The sequence below is a fragment of the Hemitrygon akajei genome, chromosome 9, assembly GCF_048418815.1.
Source record: "Hemitrygon akajei chromosome 9, sHemAka1.3, whole genome shotgun sequence".
Classification (NCBI taxonomy): Eukaryota; Metazoa; Chordata; class Chondrichthyes; order Myliobatiformes; family Dasyatidae; genus Hemitrygon; species Hemitrygon akajei.
Genome location: NC_133132.1, coordinates 140,682,621 through 140,702,880, shown reverse-complemented (window position 1 = coordinate 140,702,880; position 20,260 = coordinate 140,682,621). Strand labels below are relative to the sequence as shown.

The 20,260-nt window shown below is 39.1% G+C and overlaps 1 protein-coding gene across 1 annotated transcript in view; it reads left to right on the top strand.

Annotated features, from left to right (window-relative positions):
* The window catches only part of mpv17 (mitochondrial inner membrane protein MPV17), a 44,832-nt gene extending 26,819 nt beyond the window's left edge, over nucleotides 1-18,013 (top strand). The window contains exons 3-8 of the mRNA XM_073057127.1: nucleotides 3,810-3,925; nucleotides 5,410-5,502; nucleotides 7,379-7,474; nucleotides 14,266-14,298; nucleotides 14,660-14,712; nucleotides 16,095-18,013. Of these exons, the coding sequence (XP_072913228.1) occupies nucleotides 3,810-3,925; nucleotides 5,410-5,502; nucleotides 7,379-7,474; nucleotides 14,266-14,298; nucleotides 14,660-14,712; nucleotides 16,095-16,164 (461 nt within the window). The 3' untranslated portion in view covers nucleotides 16,165-18,013. The remainder of the gene's footprint in view (nucleotides 1-3,809; nucleotides 3,926-5,409; nucleotides 5,503-7,378; nucleotides 7,475-14,265; nucleotides 14,299-14,659; nucleotides 14,713-16,094) is intronic.
* Nucleotides 18,014-20,260: the final 2,247 nt, after the last annotated feature.

Here is a 20,260-nt window from a genome sequence, read left to right as displayed (position 1 = left end):
CTTGTTTGTCAGCTTCACGGCTTCACCCATTTTACCACCCGCTAAGTCATTACCAAGAAGGGCATCCACGCCTTCCCCCGGTAATTCCGACAGTACCCCCAATTCCACTGGTCCAGATACCAGCTCACAATTCAGAATGACCCTATGCAAGGGCACCACTTCGGTCCATTTTCCTATTCCTCTCAAGGCTACCTCTCCCATCTGAGGACCAAAATCTAGCACCTTACTGCTAATCAATGACAGCTCCGCTCCCGTGTCTCTCCAGATCCGCACGGGAACTGGTGGGTCTCCCTCTCTCACAGACACGGTTCCTTCTGAACGAAACGTCTCACGCCCCTCCTGTACTCCATCTACCTGGGGCTGTCTCATCGATTTTCTGATCGACGCAATACAGCCTATAGGTATAGCTGCTCTCCCTTTTCCTGGCTCCTTCTTCGGAGCGGGGCACTTAGATGCAATATGATCCACCTTTCCACAACTAAAACAGGTCAAGCCAGGAAATCTCCTGGCTTCTTGCCTCTCCTCCTCAATTCTACCACTAGCTCCTGGCTGAGTTTCTCCCTTAGCCGGCGGGCTTTCTCTACTGTTCCCACAGTCTCTCTGGTAACTTTTATTCGAGGAAAATTTTGTCTTGTGGGTTAGGGCATATTCATCTGCGAACCTAGTAAATTCGGAGATGGACTTATTCGGCTTCTCATTCAAATACATCCGGATATCCTCCGAAACACAACCTTTAAATTCCTCAAACAGAATTAACTCCCTGAGACGCAAAAGATCCTCTTCCACTGTTTCTGCTGTACACCAGCGATCCAAGAGCACACCCTTCTCATAGGCAAACTCGGTATACGTCTGATTCCACCCTTTCTTTAAATTTCTGAACTTTTGTCTATACGCTTCAGGTACCAATCGTAAGTCCGGAGAATGGCCTCCTTTACTTTGGCATAATTCTCCGCCCCTTCCCCCTCCATGGAAAACGCCGCATATGCCCGTTGTGCCTTCCCTTTTAACACACTTTGTAACAGCGCCACCCACTGCTCTTTGGGCCACTTCTGATTCACTGCCACCTTTTCAAAAAGCAAGAAATAACTATCAACATCCGTCTCCTCGAACGGAGGTACTACCCTCAACTCCCGACTAACATTAAACCGCTCCTCTTGGTCTGACCCTTGAGCTCTTCGCCCTTGCCTTAACTTCTCCATATCCAAGTCATGTTGCCTCTGTTTCTCTGCCTCCCTCTCCTTCTCGGCTCTTTCCTTTTCTTTCTCATCTCTCTCCCTCTCTTTCTCAGCTGCTTCCAGCTGTTTTAACTGAATTTCATGCTCTCTTTGCTTCTCAGCTCTGTCCTGCTCTTTTTTCACCTCTAACCCCTTTAGCTGGAGCTCATGCTCCCGTTTCACCTCTAACTCCTTTAGCTGGAGCGCATGCTCCCTTTGTTTGTCGGCCCTTTCTTTTTCTCTCTCGGCCCTTTCTTTTTCTCTCTCGGCCCTTTCTTTTTCTCTCTCGGCCCTTTCTTTTTCTCTCTCAGCCCTTTCTTTCTCTCTCTCGGTCCTTTCTTTCCCTCTCTCAGCTCTTTCCTTTTCCTTTTCAGCTGCTTCCAGCTGCTTTAATTTAATTTCATGTTCCAACCTTAATTTCACCAACTCTAACTGAGCCGTCCCACTAGCTGGTACCTTTTCAGGGATATTTTCCAATACCTCAGCTGCAAACACATTCTTCTCAATATAATACTGAGTTATGGCCCTTTGCACCTCCCGCTTTTTCAATGACAACCTCACCTCTGCGAGGTTTAGTCCCTTCGCCATATTTATCAAGTCCGATTTGGTGGCCACCTCTAGCGCCTCCAGAGTCGGGTTTTCTATAAATTCATCCACGTCCATCTTTGCTGGTTTCCCATCTGGCTACCCACGTACCAGATCCAAGTTTGGACTTACAAGCCCGATTCACTGGCCTCCTAATTTGGTGTCAAATCCCGATACGAGAACCCCAAGTTGTTACGTACCCCGTAACTGGGTCACTTACCAGCAAAGATAGAGAGGTCCATTGGAGTCTGATGGTACTATTTTTAACAGTATTTATTGATAAAAATACACAAAAATAATATCAATGCAAACATACAGATAATATACGTCGTCAATACTAAATCTAAAAGCGCGGGTATAATAATAATCAACAAGAAATAGCTCTATCGTTGTCTAGGGGATAATGTATTGTCCGATGGAAATATAAAAGTTACTCAAGTTTATGCAGGCTGCAGCCTTTGGTTGGAGAAAGACGGATTTTTAGAACTTGATAGTTTTTCCTTTTTATGATGTCGATCCTTCGAAATATCGTTGGCGGTGGTCTCTTCTTTAGCTAAGCCGTCTTCCGTGGTGAGGCCCACCAATTCCGAGGCAAATGGAAAAGGACGCACGTGGGCTCTCCACCGGCTGTCGCTATTACGCTGTCACGGGATTTCTAGCGTTTCTCCTGGTGCGTCTAAAGGGGTTGTTCCCCTTTTATCCTTACTCACGAAGTCTCAGATGTCAATCAGGTTGGGAGGATGCCATCCCCCAACCAGCCCACGTTTCTCATTCCTTGAGGGCTTCGATGAATAGCACAGTGCTCAATACACAATTCCGTCTCCTAGAGACAATGGCCGTTTCCCGTGGCTTTGTATCGCTGAGGAGCCAGGCCATTTCAAACCCCTTGTGGATTCTGCGTCTCTCTCTCATTTCCTGGGTCTCCTGACCTGAATTAATAGCGATCTTGCGATTCTCAAAAAGGAGGGGGCTACTTTGTACCCTTCAGCCCCTCAGATTTGTGGCACAGGCGTAACACTGCTAACACAGATGGTCTGAAAACCTCTGGAGACAGTGTTCCCAGATACCCACAATTAATGCTGTGAAGCTGACTGTCTTGACTATACAAACCTTCCAACTATTAGCAGATCAGCTGTTTAGTATGCTAAGTGATGTTATCAATCTGGTCTGCAAGCTTCCTTGAACTTTACAACTTAGCCAGCATTGTCTAGTTTGAAACAAGCCCAATTATCATAACCCATTGTCTTACACTGCGCCTCTTGAGCAATAAGCTCAGGTGCTGTGGGGCCAGCAAGTCTTCTCTGTAGACAGTATAGCTGCCCTTTTAACTGCAGACTGACTACTGCTTTCCGTTTACATCAAGAACTGCAGAGAGTTGTGAATATAGCTCAGCACATCACAGGAACCACCCTGTGGACTCTGTCTATATTTCTTGCTGCCTCAGGAAAGCAGCATTATCAGAAATCTGAACATTTTCTTTTCTCCTCTCCCTCACTGGGTAGAAAATTTTCAAAAGCCTGAATGCACATGCTGCCAGGCTCAAGGACAGCTTCTAACCCACTGTTATCAGCTTCTGGACCCCTTGTATGATAAGATGGAATCTACCTGGTTATGATCTTGCACTTTATTGTTTTACTGTATTCTAATGATTTTATCTGTATAAACAGTATGCAGACAAGCTTTTCACTGCATCTTTTTTCATGTGGCAGTAATCAATATCAATACCAAATACATCTTGTGTCCTTTAACTTCATATCTCAGCATATGGTTGGTCACAGCACATCACAGTTGGCATTGAGTATATAGAAGTGGAACAAGAAGAGGCTATGTAGTATTGAAAGCTAAGCTATCTTTCAGTAAGATCATGACCAATCTTTTAACTTTATTCTCTAATAAGTAGACTATGTAGAGTTAGGTATCAACTGGTTTCTTATAACGTAAGATACTTGTGAATCGTTCTTTGGAAAATAATAGTCCACTAAAGTGTATTGTTGCATTTCAATTTTCTAGGTGGATTGGTTGGTGTCAGTGACATCGTTTCACAACAAGTGGTTGAACGCAGAGGTTTAACTAATCACAATTTAAAGAGGACGGCAAAGATGACTACTGTTGGGTTAATATATGTGGTGAGTCTGCAAGTTAAGAGGTAAATATTGAATTAGAGAATGCAGGAAGCATGTTGTTTCTGATAGAGTCACAGAAGGAAAAAGTTAAGTTTAAATGACTCGAATCCAAAACTAAGGATAAGATAATTGAGCAATTAAAATAAAATTAAAATTTGAGTTGATTAGAAGATCAATATGAAATTGTAGTGTCAAACAAACTTGGTTCTTTAAGAACAAGTTATATACTAGATAGGGCTATGTCTGTGATACAGTTTGAGTAAACTTTTGGAAGTCATTTGGTAAGGTTATGCACAAGCCGAAGATAAAAATTAGGCCCCATAGAACTGGTAAATTATTAATAGGGTATCATCAACAGGGAAACATTAACCCTCCTTCCTATCTGCATAGTTTTATCTAATCAGCTAAATAAGTACTTCTAGCATTTTGTACTTTACCTGCAGTGTTTTGCTTTTGTCAAATTCCTGACTTGTTTTAGAGAGTAACTTAATTGCAGAAGATAGGAAGAGATAATGGTTTTGTGGATACTCTTAATTAGGGTAGAGTGAGTTTTGACTCTCACAAGCTTACTGATCATGCTAAGTTTAGTGGCAGGGCTTATGGGGTAAATGAGCACAGAAATGCAAAGAAACATAATAGATTGTGAATCAGTATCAGATGTATTATCATTGACTATTTAGGGTAAACATTGTTGTTTTGCACCAGCAGTGCACCAGTTGAACAGGTGGGATAAACCAGGTGATGGTAGCTAGCAGCCTTATACCCCAGTGAGATAGGGTCCTGGTATGTGAAGTCAGCTCCGGCTGACTGGGCAGATGAGATTTACAGTGAGATCCAGCAACTAGGAAGGCAGTACTGCAACACTCCATGTAGAGTGAAAGGCATGACAAGGCACAGAAGACATACATCATGGTCATCCACTGCAACCAAGGAAGACCCCAGTTTGTGATGCTTGGTCGTACCACTGGACCCAGACTTCTGAGGTTGAGAGAGTGGAACTGCCCCAGTGCGATGGCAATGGCTTTTCCACTTTAAAAACTCTTCTGCATAGGTTCCTGTCAATGGACACACTAGACATCCACAACAGTCCAAAGACATAAAAAAAATTACTCTGAATTACAAAAAGTAATAGTTGATGGTTTCATAAATCTGGTGGTGGAGAATAAGAAGCTATTCTTGAGTCATTGTGTGTAGGCTCCAGTACCTCCTCTCCAATTATAGTAATGGGAAGTGGGCATGTCCCAGATACTGAGGTTCCTTGGTGATGGAGCCGACTGAGATAACAACCTTCTAAATGGCCACAATTCTGATAGATTACTTGAACCCTAAATAAGCATAGTATGTCTAAGCAGTTGAAACAAGTATTAAGAACTGTAAGTAGGGATTTGTACTTACTGATTTTTTTTAAAGAACAATTAACTATAGTAGATAGTGACATGGAAATTGCATTGTTTGTAACATTTGCTTCTTGTAATCCTTTCCTATAGGGTCCTGTTCTAAGTGTATGGTACAGATTGCTTGATCGACTGGTAGTTGGACAAAGCAGAACTGCAGCTTTTAAGAAAATGTTATTTGATCAGGTCAGTTGCGGAAAATTAAAGTGGAAAGTACCTTAACGTGCCTTTTAGGAAGAATGTAGTGCACTGCTCCAAGACCTAATGACAAAGGTGGAATTTGAGAAGTTTCCACAGGAATCACGGAGATTACAGCCTGATCTGCCAAATGCTGGTGTAATGGTGACATGATAGATATGTAGCCCCCAGTTTTAGAGAAAAGGATTCTGAAGCGAAAGAAAATATAATATGTAAACTTCTGGTTGAACTTAGAGAATGAGATTTCAGGTCATTGAATATATTTAAAGCAGAGGCCGATAGATTCTTGTTTAGTCAGAGCATCAAAAGTTACAGGAGAATGGGGTTGAGAGGGATAATAAATCAGCCATGATGGATCAATGGCGAATCAGACTTGAATCAGGCCTAATTTTGCTCCTATGTCTTATGGTCTTATTTAGAGAACCACAAATTGTGTGTGCTAGCTTTAGTATTTGAAATTGTATATAATTTAGAAGCAGAAAAATACCACTTTATCCCCTCAAATTTGCTTCATCATTCAGTAAGTTTGTGGCTGATCACATACGTGTCTACCCCAGTCATCAACTTGCTTACCAAGTATCTGTCTACCTCTGACTTAAAATATTCGCACTCTGCTTGCTTTACCCTAGGAAGAAGAAAATTCCAATCTCTCAGACCTTTGAGAAAGAATTCCACTTTGTGTCTGAAATGAGCAACTACTTCTAGATTCTCTCACATGATGAAGCATTCTCACTGCATCCAACTTCATACTGTTGTTTGTTTCAATCAAGTCACCTCTTAATCTTCTAGGCTTCAGCCTGGCCTATCCTACTTTTTGCAGAAAACAACTGCCCGTGACAATAAATCTTCTCTGAATTTCTTCCAATGCTTTTACAATCTTAATATGATTCTGTTATTGAAAGGCTTATCATAGAAGGAGTGTTTGGTGCCTGTACTCACTGGAATTCAAAAGAATGAGGGGGAATCTCATTAAAACCTATCTAATGTTCAAAGGAGTGGATGAGTGAGGATGTTACCTATGGTGGGAGAGTCTAAGACCAGAGGACACTGCCTCAGAATAGAGGGACCTCTATTTAGAACAGAGATGAAGAGGGATTTTAGCCAGAGGATGGTGAATCTATGGAAGGCCAAGGCTGTGGCTGCGGAGGCCAAGACATTGGGTATATTTAAGGCAGAGGTTGATAGATTCTGGACTATTCAGGGTATGAAAGAATACGAGAAGGAAATGGATCAGCCATGATGAAACGGCTGAGCAGACCAATGAGTCAAATAGTCTAATTCTTTTCCTGTATCTTATGGTCTTATTGAAAGCCAGCAGTGAATACTACTCCAGTGTGGGCTCACCAATGCCCTATGCAGCTGAAACAGACTCCCCTATTTTTGTATTCAATTCCCCCTAGGAATAAACGGGTAACATTTTGTGAGCTTTCTGAATTACTTTTTGTACCTGCGTATTAGTTTTTTAGTTAAGCCTTATTCAGACATCGGATCCCCCTTTTCTCAGAACTTTGCGGTCTTTAACAATTTTGATCATGTTTTTTGAAATTTTCTTACCATGATGGACAACCCATTTGTCCACATTTACTCTTTTTGACAAAACTTCGTATAATCACTTAGCCTATCTATATTTATTTGCAGCCAAACTTCTGTCCTCTTCACAGCTTACTTCCCAACCTATCTTTGTGAAAACAAAGTTTTGCCATAGCAAGCATAGATTTTCTTATACTTCCTGGGCTACAGAATCTACTCTGTTCAATGCTATTTCTCAACTGAACCATGCAAGTTTTTGTTGTAATATCCTTTGTACGTCTCACAGTACTGCAGAAGACTGTAGAAAAGTTTCTAAGCTATTTTTCTTCCCCAGCTTGCTGTTGCGCCTTGTTTCTTAGCTGGTTTCATTGCAGTAACTGGGTTCCTTGGTGGACTTTCTCGGGAAAAAATATGGTTGAAATTGCAGAAGGTGAGTAATATTAACTTTATTTTTAACATGTTGAATTAACTTTTAAATACTGATTTGGAACTACCGTAGATTCCGGATTTTAAGCCGCTACTTTTTTCCCACATTTTGAACAGCTTTGAACTCTGCGGCCTTTAATACAGAGTGGCTAATACATGGTTTTTTTTCATGCCGCCAAAAACATTTTGCCTCGTAACAGTAGACCAATAAAATTGATGAGTAGTTCACAGAGGTCCAATGAAATTGTACGATAAATCAAGCGCACTTTCACAATTAAATTATTGTAAATCAGTCATTTGTACTCACCCTCATCAACATGGAAAACACTCGAAGAAAAGCATTGTGCTGCCTTTATGGCAGTTATTTAGTTTATAATATTTTCGCTTAGTAATTCATTTGTTAGTTAAAGTTAGAACTGTTTTAACTATATTTGTTTTCTGTACTACATCGCGGGATGCTATGACGTCACACCCGGTTTCGCCGCGTCTTGTGGGATACCAGTTTGCGATAAACGGGAAGGAGGGGGGCGAGCGGCAGAGCGAAAACGCTGCTTTTAAGTTAAAGGCGATCAATAACTTTTCCTGGTAGGCTGCAGTATATATATTTTTTACCAGTCATTAGGAGATATTGGAATGTTGTTCAGTAAAGAAGTATACGCAACGTATATTTAAAAGTAGCCGCGTTACAGGCACGGTTCGAAAAAAAGCATTTGCAATATGTATTTGTTTATGTTACCATATGGATTTAATTAAAAGTTAAAAAATCCTCACGTGTAATATCTTTCTGTGTAAATATCTCATATTACAACGTGGGACACCTGCGGCGGAAAATCCGGTGCGGCCTAAAATCCGGTGCGGCCTGTACAAGTAAAAAATTGATTTTATTTCTAAAATTAGAGCCAGCGGCTTTTAATCAGGTGCGCTCTGTAGTCCGGAATCTACGGTATTATTAATCAACAAAACCAGCTTATTAAGAACAAAATCAGTATACTGCAGCAGCGTTTGTTGAGTCAAGAATGATACAAGTCTACGTTTCATGTCGACACCTTGCATTAGGACTGAGGGGGAACAAGAAACTTTGTAAGTGTACAGTAATAAAAGGGAGCTGGAGGGGAACAGGTTGGTTAGGTGATAGGTGGAACCAGATTGGGAACTGGGTGGGTGGGACAGAGGCTGGTAAATTAAAGGTGGATTCAGATAAGAAGGGAAGAGATAATAGACAATTAGAACCAGATTTGGGTGGAGTGGGAATATATCAATCAGAGCATTGGAGTGTAAGTTATCCAAGATGTACACATCTATTTTGACATTTAAAAAATTTGAAAACCATAGGTATGAAAATTGAATTTTGTGCACGCACACATACCTAGTTTTCTTCTCCCTTAGTTCCTCTCTGTTGTCCCCTCCCCAGTTGGTTTCATTTGTCCATCATCCCCTTCCCTTCTGGAACATAGAACAGTACAGCACAGGAACAGGCCCTTCAGCCCACAACGTTGTGCCGCACCAATTAAATGGCCAGCTAAACTAATCCCTTCTGCCTACACAATATCCATATCCATTCAGTTCCCTCTCATTCATCTACCCATCTAAACATCTCTTATAAGTCCTTAATGTATCTGCCTCTACCACCGACCCTGGCAGTGCATTCCTCTGATTCAGGCAGTATCTTGGTAAACCTCTTCGGCATCCTCTTCAAAACCTGAACTTCCTATAATGGGTCGACCAGAACTGTATGCAGTACTCCAGATATGGCCTAACTAGAGTTTCATAAAGCTGCAACATACTTTCCTGACTTTTGAACTCAATGCCTCAATGCACACATACCATATGCCTTATTAACCACCCTGTGTAGCCTCTTTAAGAGAGCTATTAACTTGGACCCCAAGATCCCTTAGCTCGTCATGTACTTTCTCTTTTCATTTGACCTACCAAGCTAAAATAATATGGTTCAACGTATCTCTCCTTCCTATGTACTGCTATATACCAATCATCTTTCCTGTTCCCTCTCAGTCCTGATGCAAGGTCTCAACCAGAAAGTTGACTTGCACCTTTTTGGCTCTGTTCTTCAAGGGTTCTGTTTTTGTTCTAGGTTCCAGCATATAAGACCATAAGACATAGGAACAATATTAGGCCATCTGGCCCATCATGTCTGCTCGCCATTCAATCAAGGCTGATCCTTTCTTTTTTTCTCCTCCTCAACCCCAGTTCCCAGCTTTCTCCCTGTATCCTTTGATGCCATGTCCAATCAATAACCTATCAGTTTCTGCCATAAATACACTCAATGACCTGGCCATTCACCATCCTTTGGCTAAAGATTTCTTAGCATCTCTGTTTTGAAAGGGCGCCCCTCTATCCTGAGACTGTCCTCTCTTGTCCTAGGCTCCCCCACCATGGAAAACATCCTTTCCACATCTACTCTGTCTAGGCCTTTCAACATTCAAAATGTTTCAATGAGATCCCCCCTGAATTCCAGTGAGTACAGATCCAGAGCCATCAAATGTTTCTTGCATTATAGCCCTTTTTTCCCTGGAATCATCCTTGTGAACCTCCTCTGGACCCTCTCCAATGCCAGCACATCTTTTCTAAGATGAGGGACCCAAAACTGTTCACAATACTCAAGGTGAGGCCTCCCCAGTGGCTTATAAAGGTTTAGCATCACGTCCTTGCTACCAAGCTAAAATAATATGGTTCAATGTATCTCTCTTTCCTATGTACTGCTATATACCAATCATCCTATTTTTAAAATTTTAATGTTAAAATTGTACAAGGCATTGGTAAGGCCAAATTTGGAGTATTGTGTACAGTTCTGGTCACCAAATTATAGGATAGGTATATGGACAGGAAAGGAATGGAGGGTTATGGGCTGAGTGCAGACCAGTGGTACTAGGTGAGTGTAAGCGTCGGCATGGACTAGAAGGGCCGAGATGGCCTGTTTCCGTGCTGCAATTGTTATATGGATATATAGTTATTCTAGACCTCTTGGAATGAATGCTAACATGGCATTTGCCTTCCTCACCACCAACTCAACCTGCAAGTTAACCTTCAGAGTGTTCTGCACAAGGACTTCCAAGTCCCTTTGCATCCCAGATTTTTGGATTTTATCCCCGTTTAGAAAATAGTCTGCACATTTATTTCTACTACCAAAGTGTATGACCATGCATTTTCCAACATTGATTTCATTTGCTGCTTTCTTGCCCATTCTCCTAATCTGTCTAAGTCCTTTTGCATCCTACCTGTTTCGTCAACTCTACCTGCCCCTCCACTAATCTTCGTGTCATCTGCAAACTTGGCAACAAAGCCATCATTTCCATCAACTAAATCATTTATATACAGCACAAAAAGAAATAGTCCCAACACCTACCCTTGCAGAACACCATTAGTCACTGGCAGCCAACCAGAAAAGGATCCATTTATTCCCACTCACTGCATCCTACCAATCAGCCAATGCTGTAACCATGTTAGTAATTTTCCTGTAATACCATGGGTTCTTAACTTGGTGAGCAGCCTCATGCGTTGCACCTTGTTAAAGGCCTTCTGAAAGTCCAAATGTACAACATTCACTGCATCCCCTTTATCTATTCTACCTGTAATCTCTTCAAAGCATTCCAACAGGTTCATCAGGTAGGATCTTCTTTGAACAAAACCATGCTGACTTTGTACTATCTTGTCCTGTGTCATCAAGTACTCCATCATCTCATCCTTAACAATTGGTTCTTCACATCTTCCCAACTACTGTCAGGCTAACTGGTCTATAATTTCCTTTCTGCTGCCGTCCTCCTTTCTTAAAGAATGGAGTGACATTTGCAATTTTTCAGTCCTCTGGCACTGTGCCAGAGTCCAATGATTTTTGAAAGATCATTTCTAATTCCACCACAATCTCTAACACTATCTCTTTCAGAACCTGAGGGTGCAGTTCCTCTGGTTTGGGTGACTTATGTACATTTAGGTCTTTTAGCATTTTGAGCACCTTCTCTCTTGTAATAGTAACTTCACACACTACAACATCAGGCATACTGCTAGTGTCTTCCACAGTGAAGACATGCAAAATATTCATTTAATTCATCAGCCATCTCCTTGTCCTCCATTATTATTTTTCCTGCCTCATTTTCTAGCAATCCTATATCCACTCTTATTTCTCTTTTATTTTTAAAACACTTGAAAAAACTTTTACTATCCACTTTGATAGTATTTGCTAGCTTGCTTTCATATTTCATCTTTTCCCTTCTAATGATTTTTTCAGTTGCTGTCTGTAGGTTTTTAAAACCTTCCCACTAATTTTTGCTTTGTTGTATGCCCTTTCTTTTACTTTTACAATAGCTTTGGCTTCCCTTGTCAGCCATGGTTGTACTATTTTACCATTTGAGTATTTATTCATTTTTGGAATACATATGTCCTGCACCTTCCTCATTTTCCCCAGAAACACATGCCATTTCTGCTCTGCTAACATCCCTGCCAGCAGCTCCTACCAATTTACTTTGGCCAACTCCTCTCTCTTAACACTGTAATTTCCCTTACTCCACTGAAATACTGCTACATCAAACTTTACTTTCTGCTTATCAAACTTCAAGCTTCTGGTTCATTACATAACACCCAATCCAGTATAGCTGAACTCCTAGTAGGCTCAACAACAAACTACTCTAAAAAGCTATTTCTTAGGCATTCAGTAAACTCAGTCTCTTGAGATCCATTACCAACCTGATTTTCCCAATCGACCTGCATGTTAAAATAGACAATAGGTGCAGAAGTAGACCATTCGGCCCTTCGAAAGTTGCCCATGACTACCATAACATTGCCCTTTTGACACACCTTTTCTATTTCCTGTTGTAATCTGTGGTCCTCCTCCAAACCACTGTTGGAAGGTCTGTATATAACTGTCATCAATGTCCTTTTACCTTTGCAGTTTCTTAACTGAATCCAAAAGGATCCAACATCTTCCAATTCTATGTCACATCTTTCCACTGATTTGATGCCATTCTTTACCAGTAGAGCCACACCACCCTGTTTGCCTACCTTCCTGTCCCTTCGATATAATGTGTAACCTTGGACATTCAGCTCCCAACTAGATAGATAGATAGATAGATAGATACTTTATTCATCCCCATGGGGAAATTCACATTTTTTCCAATGTCCCATACACTTGTTGTAGCAAAACTAATTACATACAATACTTAACTCAGTAAAAATATGATATGCATCTAAATCACTCTCTCAAAAAGCATTAATAATAGCTTTAAAAAAGTTCTTAAGTAGTTTACTTAAATACATTAAATACAATCAACCCCGGCACTTTAACATATCTTACTCCTGGCGGTTGAATTGTAAAGCCTAATGGCATTGGGGAGTATTGACCTCTTCATCCTGTCTGAGGAGCATTACATCGATAGCAACTACAACCATCCTTCAGCCACGATTCAGTGATGGCCACAACATCATGCCTCGCAATCTGTAATAGTGCATCAAGATCATCCACCTTATTTCTTATACTAAGCACATTTAGATACAATACCTTGAGTACCGTATTTGCTATCCTTCCTGATTCTGCATTCCTAATGTTTTGATACTCAACCCCCATAATCTCCATCTCCTTTCTACATCACCATGTTCAGAACTGAACACAAAGCATCATCTCGGGAAAAATCTGTGTTTCTATAGGATTAGCAGATCTCCCTTACTGTGTTTGTATTGTCATAGAGTTGTGACTCTTGTGCAGGATTCCTTAAAGGTTAATTTGCAAGTTGAGTTGGTGGTGAGGAAGGCAAATGCGATGTTAGCATTCATTACAAGAGGAATAGAATATAAAAGTAAGGATGTAATGTTAAGACTTTATAAAGCACTGGTGAGACCTCACTGGAATATTGTGTGCAGTTTTAGGCCCCTATCTTAGAAATGATTTGTTGATGCTGGAGAGGGTTCAAAGGAGGTTCACGAAAATGATTTTAGGATTGAACAACTTGTCATATGAAGAGCATCTGGTGGCTCTAGGCCTGTATTCACTAGAATTCAGAAGAATGAGGAGTGACCTGTTTGAAACCTATCGACACAGTGGACTTTGAGAGGATGTTTCCCATGGTGGAAGAGTCTTAACACCAGAGGACACAGTCTCAGAAAAGAGGGGTGTCTTTTTTAGAACAGAGATGAGGAATTTCTTTAGTCATAGAGTGGTGAATCTGTGGAATTCGTTGCCACAGGCAGCTGTGGAGGCCCAGTCTTTATGTATATTTAAGGCAGAGGTTGATAGATTCTTGATATTTTGGGTCATGAAGAGATACAGGGAGAAGGTAGGAGATTGGGGCTGAGAGGAAAATTGGATCAGCCGTGATGAAACAGCTTAATTCTGCTGCTATATGTTGTAGTCTTATGGTCTATAGTTGTGCAGCACAGAGATGGGTTCTTCAGTCTACTGGCCATTCCCTACACTAATCCCTTTTGCCCACATTAGGTCCATATCCTTCTGCACTTTGTCTATTTGAGTACCTGTCTAAATCCCTTAGTGTTAGAGTACATTTTTAATTTAAATTATTCTAGTTGCTCTGCAAAATGCAGTTTGGGAAAAGAGTGATTGTTGCAACATATATGTTGAACCAGTTTTCTGACAGCAACTTAGATTCTACTTATTACGGAGATACTAAATAGATACAATTTTTTTTTGCCTTGATTTTACACATGTATTTGTATGTTTGTTATTTTTCCCTTTCCTAACTGCATAGATTTGTACAATTTGACAACTGAGTTACGGTAACCTGAATTCAATCTTTTTTATCAATGACAAACCTTGCTTGATGCCCTTTTTTTCAGGATTATAAAAGTACATTGATATCAAACTACGCAGTAAGTAAAGGATTCCATTACTAATAATTCATGAAGTATTTAAGTCGCTTTAATGTCATCTCCTTGGAACTGGATTGAAATTTGCAACGATGCCAGACTTGGTCACTACTTTTTCTAGCTGAAATCTGAAATTCCAATATTGCTTGGAACATGTAGGAAAGGAGACTGTTTTCCTGTGAAATTCAGTGTAAGGTTTTGTTGTTTCTATTTGAATTTCTTCCGCTAAGTTAATTTCAAATACTCTGATGTGAAATGTGAAAGGCAAAATTCAACATATATTTTTGTGGGCTATCAGCATTATTTTTTCATTTATTCAACATATTTTTTGTAATTGTCCTAAAAATTACTCTCTCTTTTAAAGATCTGGCCAACTGTACAATTGCTGAATTTCTACTTTATACCACTGGAACACAGGTAAAAACAACAATATTCACTGAGTTTATTCATCCGAAAAATGTCTTTAATGTACTTTGTCACAGTGTTCCTGGCATGAAGGGTGTCTGGCCACAGGATTACTGATAAGATTTTGTATATTGTTGTAAATCCACTTTGGAAATAATCAACCTGTATGTTGGAGTTGTAGCTCATCTGCCTCTGAAGTTGTTTTCATATTCAGAATCGGGTTTATTATCACTGGCATGTGACATGAAATTTGTTAACTTAGCAGCAGTTCAGTGCAATACATAATCTAGCAGAGAGAGAAAAAATAATAAATAAAATAAAACAATAATAAATAAACAAATCAATTACGTATATTGAATAGATTTTTTTAAATGTGCAAAAACAGAAATACTGTGTATTTTTTTAAAAAAAGTGAGGTAGTGTCCAAAGCTTCAATGTCCATTTAGGAATTGGATGGCAGAGGGGAAGAAGCTGTTCCTGAATCACTGAGTGTGTGCCTTCAGGCTTCTGTATCTCCTACCCTGATGGTAACAGTGAGAAAAGGGCATGTCCTGGGTGCTGGAGGTCCTTAATAATGGACACTGCCTATTCTGTACTCCTCTCTTTCCTATTGAACACCATGCCATCCCACACAACAAATAGTAGACATTTCCTTGGGAGTGACCATTTGCCAAGTTCTATCAGCTGACAAAGTAAGTGGAGTCAGTAAGTAAAAATCATCCTGTGAAAATAGAGTGAAAACTTTTTATTGCCTGCTGATACTTTGTCCATCAGTAAATTAAATTTATTTTGGATGGAGATGCATTTTTTCTCACTAGGCTATAAACGTGCAGGAGCAGTATGTGGTTAAGTGCCTTGCTCAAAGACACACACGCTGCCTCGGCTGAGGCTTGAACTAACAACCTTCGGATTGCTAGCCCAAAGCCTTAACCACTTGGCCACATCACATTATGAGCAAGAAGCACAGGAAATTGTGCATGTTATTTACCTTGATATAAAAAACAAAATTCAGTCCGTCAAGCCTGCTTCGCCATTCAATATGACTGAATATCTACATGAGTACATTCCTACCCTTAATTCCATTTTCACTGGTTCCCTTAGTACACCAAATTATACTCAGCTTAGTTTTGAAAGCAGACAATAACTTTCCACCGGCCCCACCTCTTGAATAAAAAAAAATACTTCTCACCAAGTTTATCTTCACTAGATGTGTCCATTGCTTTCAACTCAATATCCATGTGGAAATAAAGCAACTATTCTGGTCCAGATTTTTAATTAAGTAACAAGTTAATTTCCCAAGCCATTTTTTATCTTTCCTAAACAGATGTTTTTGTTTTAAGTTGAAAAATCAAAAAATAAAACTTTTAATCTCAGTTGCTGTTTCTTTACCACAGGTTGGCAGTTGTCCAGATTGTCGCCCTGATGTGGAATACTTACCTCTCCTGGATGGCAAACAAAATGTGAATGATATATTTGAATCATCAATAAATTCTCTCGGTTCTGTGGCAAAAGACTAAATTTTCTTAACCATTTGATATGATATTTTACTATAAGTTAATGTTGTAGAGTAAAGCTGTTATATTTGTTGAGAGCGTGTTGGGAGGTGAATATTTCATTGTATTTGTTTGTGTTAGATCTCCCTTGTCTCAGGTTAAGACAGCATGTCCTCTTTCCATCTCAGTTATGAGGACATTAGTTCCTAAAGTAAATGAAGTTGTTAAATGGAAGAGGAATAGGTGACCAATACTGTTAATGAACTTCTTGAAAAAACTTGAGCCACTGTTTATTATACTAAACATGTATAAAGTTATTTTCTAATACTAGGTTGCAATTCATTTTTAGGATGAAGTATATGTTTCACGTGTCTAGGTGTCTTTTGGACAAATTTGTAACACTACATTATCTTGTGTAGTAGGTATAGTATGCTTTGTTCTCACTCTCCATTAACTCCTATTCGTGAGAAGTAGACAGCATTGGATAAATTTAACTGATTACCAAATTCTGATCATTGTTGCACTGAGAATTTGTGCATCGAAGCAAATGCTCTATTTTGGGGGAAGGGGAAAATTTAAGTAATGCACATATATGAAATTATCTTAAGTGTCAATGAGAAGAATAGCAACTGAACAGATTGGAGAATAAAGAAAATTGCAAACTAATAATTAAAATAAATTTTAACTTCTGATAAAATGAAAGTGTGAATATAATATTTGCATTTTAAGAAAAATGCATGTTAGTCATTTGTGCTGAACACTTGTTAGAGGTTGTAAAAATGTCCTTATAATTTATTGTAATCTGAGTGTTTTTTCTGTACTGTTTACACCCAACTAAGAGACTACTAGTCAGGTATATGGAGGAATTTAAGGTGGGGGGGGGGGGGGTTATATGAGAGACATGGTTTAAGGGTTGGCACAACATTGTGGGCCAAAGGACCTGTGCTGTGCTGTATTGTTCTATATTTTGTTCTATGTTCAATTAATAACTCGTTTTAACATCGAAAACAAACCTTTACTATATTGAGAATGTCATTCCTGGAGATGGTGAGCTACATTTTTGCAAGTGGCAAAACTGAGCAAAAAAAAAAACAGGTTATAGAGGTTTACTAAGAGTCAAGCACACTGTTAACATTGTATCCTGACTACATGAAGACTATAATAGAAATACACAATGGATAACGTTGGAAAAATAGGATAAAATAAAACACTGGTGTTTATAAAATGTTACCTCTTTTTAAAAAGAAGCCTTAATATATGCTGAACTCTATGCCATCATTCAGCCACACCATTATCATTCCTCCTTACTGACCTATAATTATGCTCCAAAGGCTATTATTTTTAACTGGTCAAATGCTGGCGGATCTCACTTTATTGAAGTGTAAGGCAAATATTACAGCTAAATTTTGATTATTCCTAAAGTTAGAATTTCACTAACTTTTTACCTTTGTTTCTGAATGTATTTGTTTAGAATTTTAATATGGTGGAGTTCTAATGGATTTTTTCTTTTAAATTAGAATCAAACATTTCCCAAATGGTGTAAAACTAATTTATGGTGCTAGTCTATTTAAATTTAGTTTTTATTCTGTATAAATTAGCTTACTGTGAAGATAAATAAAGAAATCTGAGCATGAAAACATGTTAACTTAAATCCAGAATTGCAATGTTCATATTTTTATAACTTGTGGATGGTAATTCAAGAGTTAAAGGTACCTACTTTATCTAGATAGTACTAGGTCAAAAAGTCAGCACAGTGCTGATTGACCACTGTATGCAAGATTGTGCATCAGAGAAATAAACACCACCTGTTTTGAGCCTTTCATTTATTTTTCATTCTTTCCATATGAGTCTCAGACTGGGCGTATTAGAAGATTGATCATGTGGAATGCCGGTAAGTTTCAGTAAATTACCAATTACTGAAAGTGGAAAATGCAAAAAAAAATTAAAGGGATATTTTTATGTAAAAAAAAGCTATTTTAAAGGTGGAGGAATGAGTAGTTAATTTATAGATAATTATTTTTATTGTTGTATAATAAGCTGCATATATACTGCTCAGAAGCATTCACTGTCCTGTTTCACATTTCCTTATACTGTCTCTGATACCTATTGTACTTTCTGTATTGTTAATTTGATATTCAACTCTTTAGAAATCAGACCGAAATTGGAACAATTTATTACAAATCATTATTAGTTTTAATGATTACAGTTTGGGAAGCAAAATTGAAATTTGTTTTATTCTGAAAATTGTCATTCCAGTTTGGAATTGTGATGAGCAGAAAATACTTTCAGGGCAAGTTTTTTTTTTACTGAGTTAAGTATTGTATGTAATTAGTTTTGCTACAACAAGTGTATGGGACATTGGAAAAAAAAAAGTTGAATTTCCCCATGGGGATGAATAAAGTATCTATCTATCTAACTATCTAGTTACAATTTAAGATGTCATTGTAAAATATAAAAACTTTTACAGTGAAATTATTCCTTTCAACCAGATAACAATATTTGTACTTGAAAGCAAACGTGTACTGCTTTAAGTACAGAATGTTACTGATATTTGGATTTACTTTAATATATATCCAGCATAACATCATTATAATGTGTTCCATTTATTTTATGTATTTTGTCAATACCCCATGTTACAACAATTAGCCAATTTAACGGGTAATTGGGTGAAGAAAAATCTCAATTTCCACTTTATTACAGTAGTTTCCATCAATACATAGTAATGGTAACTTCTTAAATCCTAGGGAGTTAGGGGTTGGAGTTTGATACTGTGTTTACAGAAGGGACTTTAATAATAAGTAAACTACACTCGAATAATCTGCAATGTAGGTTTTAATTGCGAGTCAAGTAAATCTCAGAAAATCCTGGCCTACAAGTATTCTCATCTCAACAATTTCTCCTTTAGCTCCTCCCACTTCCTTCAAACCCAAGATGTAGCCATGGAAACTCTCATGGGTCCCAGCTATGGGTGCCTTTTCGTCAGTTACATGGAACAGTTTATGTTCCAAGTCTACACCGGCATTGCTCCCCAATTCTTGCAACATTACATCAATGACAGCATTGATGCTACTTCCTGCACCCATGCTGAGCCTGTCAATTTCATCAACTTTGCCTCCAACTTCCACCCTGCCCTCAAATTTACTTGATTCATTTCTGACACCTCTCTCCCCTTTCTCAATCTCTCTGTCTGCATCTCTGGAGATAGTCTATCTACAAGATACCCTTTATAAACCCACTGACTCACAGCTATCTTGCCTATACCTCTTCCCACCCTATCACTTATAAAAATGCCATTCCCTTTTCTCAATTCCTCAGTTCCACATCTGTTCTCAGGATGAGTCTTTTCATTCCAGAATAATTGAGATGTCCTCCTCCTTCAAAGAAAGGGGCCTCTTTTCCAAACTAAGAAAAAGAGCACAATTTAAGTAATATTTTAAGTATTTAATAGATTGTGAAATTTATATTAGAGCATGCACCTTAAAACTATGCCCTCTTGTGCTAGCCATTTCAGGCCTGAGGAAAAGCCTCTGACTATCCACATGATCAATGCCTCTCATTATCCTGTACACCTCTATCAGGTTACCTCTCATTGTCCATTGCTCCAAGGAGAAAAGGCCGAGTTCAGTCAACCTTTTCTCATAAGGCACGCTCCCCAATCCGGGCAACATTCTTATAAATCTCTGCATCCTTTCTATGATTTCCATGTTCTTCTTGTAGTGAGGTGACCAGAATTGAGCACAGTTCCCCAAGTGAGGTCTGATCAGGGTCCTATATAGCTGCAACATTACCTCTCGGCTCTTAAACTCAATCCCATGATTGATGAAGGCTAATGCACTGTATGCCTTCTTAACCACAGAGTCAACCTGCGTAGCAGCTTTGAGTGTCCTATGGACTCCGACCCCAAGATCCCTCTGATCCTACACACTGCCAAGAGTCTTAGCATTAATGCTATATTCTGCCATCATATTCATGATGTAGTTGTCTTGACAAAATTACTATGATGCTATTTGTGCCTGGAACTCATTTCCCCAAATTACATGGGTCTGATAACTATTGGCAATATTGGC